The 14,790-nt window shown below is 43.7% G+C and overlaps 1 protein-coding gene and 1 long non-coding RNA gene across 2 annotated transcripts in view; both read left to right on the top strand.

Annotated features, from left to right (window-relative positions):
• The window catches only part of LOC106821624 (putative oxidoreductase GLYR1 homolog), a 151,482-nt gene extending 144,121 nt beyond the window's left edge, over positions 1-7,361 (top strand). Inside the window, exons 13-14 of the mRNA XM_014826516.1 lie at positions 4,335-4,474; positions 5,337-7,361. Coding sequence (XP_014682002.1) covers positions 4,335-4,474; positions 5,337-5,411 — 215 coding nt within the window. The 3' untranslated portion in view covers positions 5,412-7,361. The remainder of the gene's footprint in view (positions 1-4,334; positions 4,475-5,336) is intronic.
• A 2,771-nt stretch (positions 7,362-10,132) lies between these two features.
• On the top strand, positions 10,133-10,943 carry LOC106821639. Its single transcript, XR_001395758.1, has 2 exons — positions 10,133-10,569; positions 10,625-10,943. It is a non-coding gene; the product is annotated as an uncharacterized LOC106821639 (long non-coding RNA).
• Positions 10,944-14,790: the final 3,847 nt, after the last annotated feature.

Here is a 14,790-nt window from a genome sequence, read left to right as displayed (position 1 = left end):
CGCCTCCTCTCCGACCACCCCTCCTTGCTCCACCGCGGATTAGATCTGGATTATATAACACAAACCACAAGTGACAAAATGAATTATCCACGTGGACCGGCAGCGAATATAGACAAACCCGCGGTGGCACGCCGGAAGATCACGGGATTGTTGCTTGCCGGTAGTCGTAACAACAAACTGCGCCCGGACCTCTGCCAGATAAATGACCCGGCCCACACGTCGAGGACGCCACCACACCGACCGTATCACCACCACTAAGGCTAGCGTTGGGCTTCTATCCCGCGCCATCACACTTCGGCTGTTTACGGATTGTACCTGTGGCAAGGTACGGTTTATACTTTCCCGTTCGGCCACAGCACTCCAGGCACGCTCGAGGGTCCGTTGCCGCCTAACGGCGAACGATGGTGACGTCGGAGCGACAACGCAGTGCGCATGCGGCGGCCACTGGTAACCCGACTGTGGGGGCACTCGGTCGGTTTGGTTTCGACCGGGCCGACCCGGACTCCTAACGAGCGAACGATGGAAAACCGGAGGCGGCCGCATCCGCTCGCGTCAGGACGCGGCGCCACACGTGTCCTGTCTCCAGCTGGTGTGTTAAGCCCTGGATTAGGCGCGCACCACGACGCCCGGAGCAAACACCGCGCTGAAGCAGGGGCGACCACACAGGACCCCACCTAAAGCGGTTGGTTATGGCTACTCGGCGTCTCCGAGGTGTTCGTGGGCTGTGTGCCCGGGCAGATCTTGTTTTTTTACGCCGAAACAAACAAACACCTGCCTCAAGTCGGGTGAGCCGGCGGTCTTCGGCTGCTGAACAAGCAAGTTTGAATTCGGGTAACCGGGTGTAGAAAGGGTTGTGTTTGGTCCGCGGATCGCTCGGTCTTAGCGGTATCAGTGGATTGAGTATTTGTGCGTCTGGCGCTTTGTTTGCCACGACGACAGGACGTCGTGCGCCAGTGACGATCGATCCAGCATGCTCCAAGTCCGCTGTCGTTGAGGCACCAGCCTTCGTGCAACCCAAGGCACCGGCCCCGAACACGCCACAGGACCCTCGGTCTCGCGCCTAAACCACTCTCACATTACTCCATCCTAACTCTCTTCACATCACAATACGTACTCACTCCAATGAACACAATCCTGCCCCGTGGGAATGTCCAACTCGTTCTCTGATGCCATGGACAAGATAAATATATGTCATGTGTGCAGAACATTCACAGTGTAATCACGAGATAAGTAAATTTCGGGTGAGCCTAGCTGTAAAGAGTCGCCCAAGCGGTTGTCTGTCTGTTCGCACTTGCTCAAGCCTGAGGGTCGTAATGTCGGTGGGTCTCTACCTTTGTGTTGGTCGTGCAGCGGCTGAGGTCGGGCGACGGGCGTGGGGCGGCTCGTCCGGCAGCGCTCTGCTGAGCGCCAGGTGGCGCCTCCTTCGCCGCTCTGCGGCGTGCTTCGCATCTCACTCTTCTGCTTCATGTCGATCGGCGTCTGGAAGAGGTCCCGTATGCTCAGACGAGTGGACTCCGCCTGCAACGACGCGAGAGCCTTCACACCCGGCCAGCGGCGTAGTTGACGACGGAAGTAAGTGTACGGTAGGAATGAGGAGAGGCAGGGGGCTGCGAGGGTTCTTAAAATTAGTCTGTAACATGAACCATTCTCCTAAACCGTCGACATCACCTGTTGTGTTTCGTATGTATCGGAAATGGCACGAGGCTTTCATTCTCGTAACGCTTCTGCAGGGCCGTTGTTTGCGCTGCTCGAAACCGCTTCTTGGGCAACCGGGTCTAAGAAAGAAAACAAAAAATGGTTCCACATTTTTGCACGGCAGAAGACTAATGGTAAGACCATTTGTGTCTACAACGGGACCAGGCATACACGCACAATAGAAACTCGAGAGATCGATCGCATTTAATCGATTAAAATTGGAGGGTGGTGCGCTAGGGGCTTTACACCTGCCACGCTGCATTAACCAAGCACGCATCCTGGCGGGAAGAGATGTGAAAATACTCCTGATGAAGCGCTATGATATATATACGTAATTCATACGTAGATTGTGATCTAAATCACGCCAGCGTTAGTATATAAGCATTCTCGCGAAGGTATGTAAGCGGCGAGTGTTGGCTCTTAGGTTGTCTGGCTCGTAGCAGGGTGCGTTGCTTGAATCAGTGGGCTCCGAGTAGGGTTAACATCCCGGATTATAGTAGATTAGCGCCAGGGGATATGTGTGGGATTCAAACTAGAAAATGTTGGTGAGTGAGTATCGATTCAGATTTGAAATGGAATTTTTTTTAAATTCGACTCTTGATGGGAAATAATATATAAGGGCCTCACCACGATGCCACAAATACGTCTAGGTTGAATCATTCATGATTTGCGTCACATAATTACAAATGAGGCGATGAGAGATTATATAGCTATAAGTATTCGCGACTACGATAACATGGTTATAATTTATATATATATATTATATATATATTATGTAGTTTACATATGGTAATGACTCCAATATACATCTATGCATAGAAATTCGCTTTTCATTAGGGTATATAACCGCGATATAAAGGCGGCGTAGGCCGACACTCAACGAAACAGACCACGCACCGAGACGCTCGCTTGGAAACTCTAACGCGTTAGCGCAGTTATTTCCATCAGACACAACCCAAATACAATACGAGTACTAGATACGTCACACACTAATTTAATTTAAGGCCTAAATACACTAATACATGCTTTCTTTTGAAAGACATTCCTCTCACTATAATTAAAAAGGCATGAAGTACAATGACGCATTTGCGCGATCTAACGTGGTATGTGTGGACGGAGGCCCGAATGTAGCGGGGAGTGATAAGGCAGCATGTTATTTTGGGAACGGGAGTCTTATACTCACACTCCAACCGCGTGTGGCGGGCGTTTGACCGGAGAATCAAGGCCGTCCTGACGAGTGGCGGCTCTACCGCTCCTCGTTCAACGGTGTTCGACACGGAGTTTACGTGTAGCGTCAGTTTTTCTTCTGACAGGCCGACGTAGCTGTATTATGCAGGGTTTCTCTTTCTCGCTCTCTCTCTCTCTCTTTCTGTCTGTCTGTCTGTCTGTCTGTCTCTCTTTCACACTATCTATCACACTATCTCTCGCTCGCTCCCCTTCCCCTCTCTATGTCCTTGCTGTCAACCTCGTTATCTTCACCCCATCTCTTTCTTTTGCACCCTTATCGTGCTTTCTTTTTCTTTCTTTCTCTTTCTCTCTCTCCCTCTCTGTCTGTTTTTCTGTGTCTCTCTCTCTCCATCACAGCCGACGGCTAACCCCGGCCCGCACGCGCTGTTTATCACACAGGGCCGATGCACCGCCACTGAAACGGACTGCGCATCGCGCGATTCTGGGAAGCTTTTGGAAATCCGCCCCCCCCCACACACCCACACACACCTCCCACCCGGTTGTTGCTGCTTCTTCTGTTGCTGCTGCTGCTGCTGCTGCCGGCGGCCGTGCGGGCGTCACCGCTTCTCAGGCGTGCTCGTTTAACGCGCACTGCTGAACATTGCGTATTGCCTGCGAATGTTGTGTATGTTCTTGTCTCTGTAGCGGCAGCGGCAGCGGCAACACCGCCACTAGCAGCAGCAGCAATAGCAGCAGCAGCAGCAACAGCACCAGCAGCACTAACATAATGGCGTCTCATCGTCATATGCCATCTGTTGTGTATCTCAATAAACAACTCGGAAAGTACTGGCGTTTTGTCATTTGCTAGCCGGAGGCAGCGATGTATCTATCCAGGGATCTAATCCCGCTGGCATAGATTCACTCCACTGCCACATAACAACGACCAAACGGTTTAGTTCGCGCGAAAGTACTTATTGAGTCGTGTAAAACTGCCGCTGTCGACGTAAACAGACGTCATCGGTGTCTACCTACGTGATCACGTTAGCTGCTTGCAGCACACTCGTTACGAGGCTGATAGCTGTCGGTGCAGCAGCCCTATCCTCTACGTAACGACACCATCAACAGATTTCTACAGGGTTACAGCGGGCCGTACATGAATAACACACTGTTATAGTATAATATAAACATAAATATAACATATATGAACGCATATACTGTGTGGTGTAGGTCACGTCAATGTGTTAACAGACGCAGCTGTGTCTAATAAATCTGTATCTAAGACGCAGCCTGTTATCTAAGAAATCTTTTGTGTAATCAGCTACCTGCAGGTTTATTCATTCCCCCCCCCCCCATTCCCATCTTCGACGATTCGGCACGAAATTACGAGGACAGGCGATTTGCAAAGAGCTGGAGTATTACGTCGGTAATTACTCTGCGTATGGCTTAATGTTTTTGCCTCGCTTGTCCCGCAGCGATCGTCGAGGGAGCTGACCAGGAAGACGCATTCCAGCCACACTTCCCGCTGAAGCATCAGCAGAAGGACCTGCGTCTGGCCATCGCCATGGGAGACCAGGTCGATCAGCCTCTCCCTGTCACCGCGTCGTCGAACGAGGTACGCGTCTACACTCGACCTGCCTCTGTCACTTTATCACTCTCTCTCTCTCGCGCGCGCTCTCTCTCTCTCTCTTTCACTCACTCTCTGTCTTTATCTCTGTCTCTCTGTCTGTCTGTCTCTCTCTCTCTCTCTCTCTCTTTGACCATGCACGTGTTGCTGCGCACCGTGTGGGGGCGCTGCCATAGATATCCCATTATACAGTATATATATATAGATAAATGTAGTGGCATATAGTTTATATTACTGAGCTGTGTATAATAACATTATAAGATTATATAACATGTACGTATATAATGTTATTATATACAGCTACGTATATATCTGTACGTAGATATCTGTACGTAGATATCTGTGGACGTGATTAGGTTTGTGTGCTGCAGTGTTGTTCATGGGTGTCTCAGTGGGGGTTCACTTGGGTTGTAGCGTGTGTATGCACATTGTAGTGCATGAACATCATAATCATCACATACAGTGAGACCTTGAAATGTGTTACACGAAGGTAGCACCTGGCTTGAAGGCATAGTAACCTTAAAAAATCACACTATTAAACATCGTATTTTGAAAGATCAGTCTTGTTGCTAGAACAAGTGCAAAGCGTCGGCAGCAATGCGGTTTAAATGAGAGAAAAAACCGCCGTCGTAATTCCGTGAGAATTTCGAAAACTTGTAATGTAAAATGCCGCGTGTACATTTTCAACGTGCGCCCCCCCCCTTCCCTCACCGGCAGTGTTTCACGGTAAGGAACTAGATGATTATTGTAAAGGAGGATGGGTGGGGCAGCTCGCGTGTGTATATACGATTATCGTGACTTGCCTAAACGCATTGTTCATTCGCATCTTCTGTGGCATGTATTTTCGCAGCTGTTCAAGAGAGCGCGGAGCCTCGGATACGGAGATCAGGACATGGCGGCCGTCTACAAGGCAACGTTCTTGTGATCGGCTCTGGCTGGCACGGACCCCGAGAGCAGGAGAGCCGCACGATACCAATGCCATTTATTCCTTTACATTGAATTAAAAGTAGCGAGTCGTCTCGAGAAGGTGCTGATTGACAAATAGTTTGTCGTCGCCACCCAGTAAAGCGCGGAATCCGTGTGACGGTGCCGCAAGTCCCGAGAATAATTTCAACATCCACTAATTTATACGTATAGGGGATCGTCTTAGACTGTCGCTCACGCGTAATCGGTCTGTAGGATCGTTTACCCCTCCCACTCTTGACCCCCCCCCTCCATAATGAGTGGATACGTAGAATCGGCTTCGTTTTCGAGTCGAGCATTGCATCGTAGTAGGGAAACGTTTAGCGTATTTGCGGTTAATGATATCAGGAGTGAATAATAATCGAGGAGTGTGACTCGCTCGAAACACAAGAAATTCAACATTTCCATGCCCTAACTTATCTATGATTTATTAGGTGAAATAGTTAGTTGCAAATCCCTGCCGAACCCTGCCAACAGGTGTCGCAGAGCGAGCTGCCTCTTGTTCCCGCAATTGCACGGAAATGATCGCCAATTTACCATGTCAATGACTAAAACCATGTCTGACGTTCGAAGCTATTATGAAGAGGTATCGATACAAAGTAAAGTGTGAGGGCAAGTTGGATGTACAACGCTAGTCCTGATGTCAGGTTTATTGCGTTTCGCGTAATAAATCATAGGTCAATTAAGGCATGGAAATTTTGAATTTCTTGTGTTTCGTCCAAGTCATACTCTTCTATTATTATTCACTCCTAATGATATCATGAATCATTAAAATGACCGCACTCGCTGTCAGGTTGAGTGAGCCAGCACCGAAGAAATGAGAATCATAATGTACATAACTAATACACGTCCCCTTCTATCTGTCGTCCATAGTGTTTGTACGCATGCACCTATCTATCCCGTCGTCGGTGGAAAACGAAAACGCTTGCAGTGACAGTGTTGTCTTTATTAGAGCTATAAGATCATCAACATCAAATGTAAATAAAGCGTGTGCAGAAGAGAGCATAACCCAACAGTATGCCGAGCCTGCCCGGGCCGTGGTGTCCATGAGCTGAGAAAGAACACGCGTCCTCCATCTGCTTGCAGTGTGTGGTGCGCAGAGAAAGGTGCTGATGCGATGCAGCCACCGCATCTGCAAAGTCACGTCTCTTTGCGGATCTAAACCTATTCCGGATCTGGAGCGTAAGGATGGTGCATTAGCCACGGCACTGTAATGATTGCGTGCTAACACTGTAATGATTGCGTGTTGCATCTGGCACTGTAACCAAGGGCGGTGTGTTAGGTCGAGATCTTAAAAGAATTGTGTGTTAGGATCAGCACTGTAAGGATTGTGTGTTAGGGCCAGCACTGTAATGATTGTGTGTTACGGCAGACACTGTAAGGATTGTGTGTTACGGCAGACACTGTAAGGATTGTGTGTTACGGCAGGCACTGTAAGGATTGTGTGTTACGGCAGACACTGTAAGGATTGTGTGTTAGGGCAGGTACTGTAAGGATTGTGTGTTAGGGCAGGCACTATAAGGATTGTGTGTTACGGCAGGCACTGTAAGGATTGTGTGTTACGGCAGGCACTGTAAGGATTGTGTGTTAGGGCCAGCACTGTAAGGATTGTGTGTTAGGGCAGGCACTGTAAGGATTGTGTGTTAGGGCCAGCACTGTAAGGATTGTGTGTTAGGGCCAGCACTGTAAGGATTGTGTGTTAGGGCAGGTACTGTAAGGATTGAGTGTTAGGGCAGGCACTGTAAGGATTGTGTGTTAGGGCCAGCACTGTAAGGATTGGGTGTTAGCTCTGTTTCAGTAAGCATGTGTTGGTGATGAAGATATTTGTAGTGTGAGTGCTGAACTTGCAACAATTCTCTCCACATGACTTTTCCACCGCGGTATCGCGGAGCCCAGTAAATAATAACCCGTCGTATGCCAAGTCACCTCTGGTTTATGTACTACAGAACGATCTCCAACAGGTTGCTGTGCAGGGTCACTACCGTGTTTCTGTGAAGCACAAACGCTCTCTCATCCTCTCTTTCTTTCTCTCCCCTCTCACATCTCTTCCTCTCTCTCTTCCTCCTGTCTCTTTCTCCCAATTCCTCCTCCTGTCTCTTTCTCCCAATTCCTCCTCCTCTCTCTCTCCCTCCCTGTCTTTCTCCCTTTCTCCGTCGCGCTCTCTCTCTCTCTCTCTCTCTCTCTCTCTTCTCTCTCTCTCTCTCTCTCTCTCTCTCTCTCTCTCTCTCTCTCTCTCTCTCTCTCTCTCTCTCTCTCTCTCTCTCTCTCTCTCTTCTCTCTCTCTCTTCTCTCTCTCTCTTTCTTTCTCTCTGTGTCTGTCTGTCTGTGTATCGTAGGTGCCCGTTTAGTGCCATTTGAACTGATGGCAGAGTACTTAACTTGTGTAGTGCCAGACTTCATACAGACCCTCCTATGAGGAACAGCAGCGCTACGGTTTCTACTCGACAGTCTGTAATGAGATCGCTTATTGCCGGAACTTGGTACTGATCAGGTTTCAGAGGAATGAATTTGATTCCAAATGATGTGTTTATTTTGTTGTTGTAGGCATTCGGCACTAGATTTAATATTTGTTATGTTGATGTACCGAAATCGACGGAAGGTCAGTCTCCGTTTATCCTAGAAAGCCGTAATTCCACGTACTGTTGGGTCACGCTATCTGTACGAATCCGAATTTCTAGAGGCCGCATATATTTTTAGACTAATAGTTTACCACCATCTATGTCGAGTGTCCTTGCATTCTTGCTGCAATATATTATCGATATTTGCGGTGAAAAATATGAGGGTTAGTACGATCGTGTTCGCTGTTAACCTACCTACATGTTTTAAACCAGTATGTATGTATGTATGCGTGCGCGCGTGCATAGGTGTGTACGTGAGTGCGTTCGTGTGTGTTTACGTGTGAGCGTGTGTGTTTGCGTATGCGCGCGTGCGTGTGTGAGTCTGCGCGCGTGTACGTGCGTAGGATAGAGTGTGCAAGTGCGTGCGTGCGGCGTGCGCGTCTGCTTGTCTGCTTGCTTGTGTGTATGTGACATCCTTCTCTTTTATCAAAGGGGAGATACAATGAGACTTAACGGATACAGTGTATAGTGGTGGTAGGATATTATAGTGATTAGCACTCCCGTTCATGCTATTATTCTGTAAGTGAAAATGTTTATCGTATAGACGTATCAGTGCGACAATTGCTCTTAGTTTTAGCAGTTTTTCTCTCATGAATGTGGACCACGAACACGCTGATGATGGGCAACTGACAAACATTCGTAGGTTGCTTTCATGAAACCCGGACATCCCATCCGTCGCTAAGAAATATAATTCGTAATATCGTCATTAGCTATCGGTATTTTCTCCACAATATTGACAACCCAATGAACAGCAAGATCGGATTATCGCAAGTGAAATGGCTGTACAGATATTGGAAACGTATATTGTAGCTGATTATGTGTTACAGTCGATGATTATCATCAAACAGAAGGGCAACTCGTTCTAGAAATTCAATCGGATTATGTTTTGTAATCGTTTGTGGTTGTCACGTGGGTATTTGAGATTGTAACAGTAGTGTCCTGTTGTGGAATAGATGTCTCCATTAAACAAGGGGCTGTCTTACACACAGACTCGGCATCGCATTGGACTTACTACCCGTGGCATAGCTTGGTGAAGTGGAGTAACTCTCACTGGTGTATGTATTATGTTAGTGCGCGCATTCGCGCTCTCGGCACGAGCGTGCGGGTCATTCGCTGTTGCTGTTGAACACAAAGCTACCATTATCTGCCGGCTATCGCTAAACATGCCGGATGTCCTTCTGTGTGTGTGCGTGCGTGCGTGCGTGCGTGTGTGCGTACGTGCGTGCGTGTGTGTGTGTGTGGAGGGTGGGGTGTGCGTGCTGCGTGTGCGTGCGTACGTGCGTGTGTGTTGAGGCTATGTGATTGAGTTGATGGCAGCGTGGTGTTGAGTGACAACAATAACGAAGCGAGGTGGCGGCGGTGGCTGCGGACGACGACGATGATGATGATAATGATGGCGACGATGACGATGATGATGCCGCTTCTATCTCGACTCGATATTAGATCACTCGTTTGGTCATAATTCTCTCACGTGTGATCGTGGATCGAAGGCATGGCAAGTTTTGGCGATTGTCAACACATCTGTTTGCGTATAGTAAAAGTTTCATGCTTACATCTGAATGTTTCAATCGCCGTGAATCTTTCCTCGAGCAAAAAGAATTTACTGAGACCTCGGTTAACGATAAGTCGGCCTAAATATCGGCATTAACTCTGGCATAGGAGGACTTTTACGACTGAATGTGATTAAAATGCAATCAGTATAGTGGCTCTATAGTTTGCTTTGGCGTAATTTTAGTGATCAAACGCTCCCTGCTCGAATTCCCTGTCAAAAAATCGAATCGTCATCGTCGCAAAATGTGTGGCGTCATTGTTAGGAGATTTATTTGATATCATATGCTACGCAATGAAACTCGAAATTCCGTTTCTTCGATTGTAATAACGCATTCCCTTATCCGCGCCTGTTCTGTTGATCGTTATTGCAGTTCTATTATTACTACTATTATTATAGTAACGCTACTCACACACACATAAATATATATATATATATATATATATATATATAAAAATATATATATATATATATATATAATATCAGGAATCTATCTAGTCTATTGATAGACTCCTGATAATATGTAGCGTAAGAGTATAATAATAGTAGTAATAATAGAACTGCAATAACGATCAACAGAACAGGCGCGGATAAGGGAATGTGTTATTACATTCGAAGAAACTATATATATATATATATATATTCTTATGGATAACCTCTATTACTTCAATAAACTCGTGAATTTCAACTGTAATATTTGTAATGATGCATCGGTGCAGAATGTAACGTACTGGTATCTGTCTGTGTGTCAAACGATACTATAAACTCGACTGAGTAGTTGTTCCTTCATTTGTGTATTTTTTTCTGGTGCGAAATATTAATTTTGTTTGGAAATGAAATATACACCGTGTTCCTATTGTACCATTATGAAGCATTGTGAGTTATACTGTTACCATACTCCACACCTATCCGATAGACATCAGTGTTATGGTGACGGAGTCTAGGGTTACATAGTATCAGGTATGACGTATGACGTATGACGTATTTGTCATTATACGCTCCTGATAGTATTGACGTAAAACACGTCACTGACGTGTATCACTTGCTCTTTCGTACTAAATCCAATGCAGCCTTTTGTCGCGATGTGAAGCAGCAACCACTAGGAAAACCTTATTATTCACCGCTTTCAATTATGTGTGCTCGTCCGGGCTTTATGTCGATATGAAAATTAAGATAGTTTGTCGTTATCGAGTGTGGTTATTTTGTTTCAACCCATCAGCAGTTCATATAACATCGTGATTGCACCCTGGAGTTTCCTATTGTAGATTTATTACCAGGTAGATGTTTTAACGTACATTATTTTTAATAAATATGTAAAAAATAGCTACTTGTTTGTTCTACTTGTTTCAATGCTTCTAAGTAAACAATATCTGTACCAAATAGTGGTTGGTGTGATGATGTTGATGACGATGACGACGATGACGATGATGACGATAATGATGATGGTTACTACGATAGTGACAGTCAATAACGACGATGTGTATAATGTGACTGATTCAAAAACATGGAATTACAAATAATAAATAGTTGCACATACCCAACAACAATAAAACATATTTAAATAATACAGATTACTTTATTCGTTAATACAATCCTAGTTATAACATGGTTCGCACAGTCTTTGAAAGGTCCTTGAATTTGAGGGGAGTCCTTGAAAAGTACTTGAATTTAGTAAATGTTGATTTTGTGCTTGAAAAGTGCTTGAATTTCATGAAAATGTCCTTGAATTTTTAGAAAGAATCCTTGCCTGTAATAAAAAGAAATTTTGTACCATCAATAATGTGCAAACCTCAATAAAAATTGCGTTAAATGAGCTTAAAAAGCTATAGACACGATAGACAGTTAAATAATGATCATAAATTACAGTAAGTCAGTAAAATCAGTCAGTAAATCAAGGTATGTTGTAGAAGTGACAGTGTTTAGAAGGGTTTATTAATGTGATCCAGGTAAGTTTTAGAGGTGATATGCAGTGATTAAGAATGGGGTTATTAAATTAATCCAGGTATGTTTTGTTCTGTGTATGAATTCCGATATGTCTGATAAAATGACCTTGAATTTCCGATAAAATGTCCTTGAAAAGTTATTGGAAAAAATTTCAGTTCTCCTGTACGAACCATCATGTATAACTGTAGTTAAAATTAACATGGAAGACGTATAGTAACATAACTGTATATAGATGTGCTAATTGCTTTACTTGATCGAAACATGACAAGTTGAGGTTGTTTGCTATTTAAATTCTTTAAATTTTATTTTGGTCAAAATATAATAACTGATAATAATTACATTTATATTTGATCATTTCTTATTACTAATTTATGATTGTTATTAAATAATAAAAGTAACAAATCACATGTTGGATTTTATAGTTCGTAGAGTGCGTACAATGTATGACTGCTAATTTAAAGGCGATTTTATTTTTCATGAATAATGCCAACGCTTATTTAGTGACGCACAGCATCAAGCGAAATCAGTAAATTCATTCAATCAAAACTCATAAACATTTTTTAATAGACACATCAAATAAAAACGTCCAAACTTCAAACAAAAAATGTCAATTTTAACAACAGATCGAAAACTTGAAACCTAACAGACATAAGTTACCAATTTTACAAAAATTGCAATATTGAAATTGTAATAGCAAAAATAAAATTCCTGAATTAAAAAACTCAGTTCTAAATTTTACGTCCTGAAAACATTATTCTTTATTATACAAGCAAGCATGCACGGCCGTTCACACACGCACCTTTGTGTTCATGTATATCTAATATCTCCTGAATATATCGTAACGGAACGTTAAGTTAAAAAGAAGAGTAACTAGAAGGTATTTAGACTTCTTTTTGCGCGATTCGAGTTGTGTTCAGCTTCATTATCTTGTGATATTTCGCCGCACGCTCGTCTTCCGGTGACGTACCGGAAGAACGACTAACGCAGTATAGCCGCGTAACTATTTTCCGTTGCCTTATTTATGCTAATTGAATATTAACGCTAGATATAGGATTATATTAATGACTTTGGCCACAAAACGTTTACATATTTGGTTATTAGTATTTAATTTTGTCAGCGTGTGCTAGGGTAAGACTATTGGAAGTTGTGGAAAACTTGGCGGAGCGATATTGAGATCTATTTTATATAGACGTGCACTTGTAAACACGAGCAGCTAAGTGAGAAGGATTCTGTTAGATTTTGTGAATATTGTGTCGTTTTACCAACTTAAAAAATTCAGATCAACGCCATGTAGAACAATCAGAACATTTCCACGTAAAGTGGAAAAGGTACCGTTGATATTTCGTTGGAAACTGGCTGTTAATGGACATTTTGTTCTCACGACGTTTCCAGCTGTCTTTTCCCGTTCATTGTGACGGTGATACAAGAAACTGTTGTTTGTAAATGCACCTTTGGCAATCAGGTGCTCGTTTATTGTCTGTAGGAGGCATAGGAATCTACACACCTCAGGATGGCCGAACTAACTAGGTAAGAACCAAAAGTATTGCGGGTTATTGCTTAATATTATCACTAGTTGATCAAGGTGCCGGGGAGGAGCCATTGGCATTGAGACGCCATTTTTTGGTCCGTGCGAGATACATTGTCAGTCTTCGTTAGTGTGTTTATAGCTAGTACTAGTAGTAGTAACTGTTTTACATGTTAAAATTTTATGGTGAAATGAATATATAATCAGTAAACTGGTGGTGTTATAATATTGCATTGATGGGACTTCTAATGCGAATATTATTGCGTAACGTTTGATGTGCTTTTGATTTTCGACTCCTTTGATTTTATAACAACACTCAACAGCAGTGTCAGCACTCAAGAGTTGAATGTGTCATGAATGTTTTATCTGATTTGTGTAGAGTGAAATGTGAGCTGAACGAAATCACGCAAAAACATGGGCCAAAATTGGCAATGTTGAGTACTGGTATTCTGTATTGAGCGAATATATAGTTTCAACAAAATTAAACAATTTTTGCTAGAGATACGTTTACCACATAGTGACATATATATTGTTTAAACTTTAAACTGTATGTGATTATAATAGGGCTCATAGGGTCTATGCCCCCGGGGTACTGCCGGAACGTACCCTGGTAACTATCTGATATGGTTAGGGTTAGGGAGTAGGCGACTCCCTAGACTCGTTAGTGGAGTAGGCGAGGTACGGTCCGGCATATTATATAGTAGCAGGGTACGTTTCGGTATACCAGACCGTATCCAGGGTACGTTCCGGAAGTACCCTGGAGACATATACCCTCTCAGCTATAGTAGGTTTATCTAAATATCTGACATATATAATTTTTAGTTGTTGCTACTTTGTAATTCGTGTATATCAACATGTCAACCTCATAGACAACGGGTAAATTACTGTTGTCTTAGCCATCACATGCAAAGCAAGTGTGTTCAGTCACTACAAGAGTATCCCACCGACATAATAAGCATAACTGTATTGGGAGTGTCTATATTCAGGCCGGTACGGGAGATTACGGTACTCATATATTTGCTAATATATTGACTAATCGTGCGTCAATAAACTCAATATTCACAGAGAGTATAGCTAAGACATGTGTCTATAGGTATCTAGAATATATTATGCAAATGATCTCCCGTACCGGCTTGAATTCATATACTCTCTGTGAATATTGAGTTTATTGATGCACGATTAGTCAATATAGCAAATATATGCGCGCGGAAGTGAATTACAGATGATTAAATTTCTAAAATTCTAGATACCTATAGACACATGTCTTAGCTATACTCTCTGTGAATATTGAGTTTATTGACGCACGATTAGTCAATATATTAGCAAATATATGCGTACCGTAATCTCCCGTACCGGCCTGAATATAGACACTCCCAACTGTATTATGACATAGCATGTGAAACATAGTGGTGTCATGTGGTAGACATTTCAAGAGCTTGTTTACTCTGTAGGTCTATGTATTGCAGTGGTGGTTGTGTGATTCAAAAAATGCACATTAACATGCACTGACAAGTTTTTTTTATCTGGTACAGTGCACATCAGAATAAATGTTTTGTCATTTTTACATTTTTGTTGGGGGGGGGACAATATAAATAACCTATGTGTAATATACAAAATGGTTGTACACATAGGTTTCTGTGCTCTGCCATTTTGACCATAGTTTTGTACTACTGTATGAAAATACAGTTTTATCTGGTGATAAAGT

This window comes from Priapulus caudatus, unplaced genomic scaffold (assembly GCF_000485595.1).
Source record: "Priapulus caudatus unplaced genomic scaffold, Priapulus_caudatus-5.0.1 Scaffold80, whole genome shotgun sequence".
Taxonomy (NCBI): domain Eukaryota; kingdom Metazoa; phylum Priapulida; class Priapulimorpha; order Priapulimorphida; family Priapulidae; genus Priapulus; species Priapulus caudatus.
This window is presented reverse-complemented; position numbering and strand designations above follow the sequence as displayed.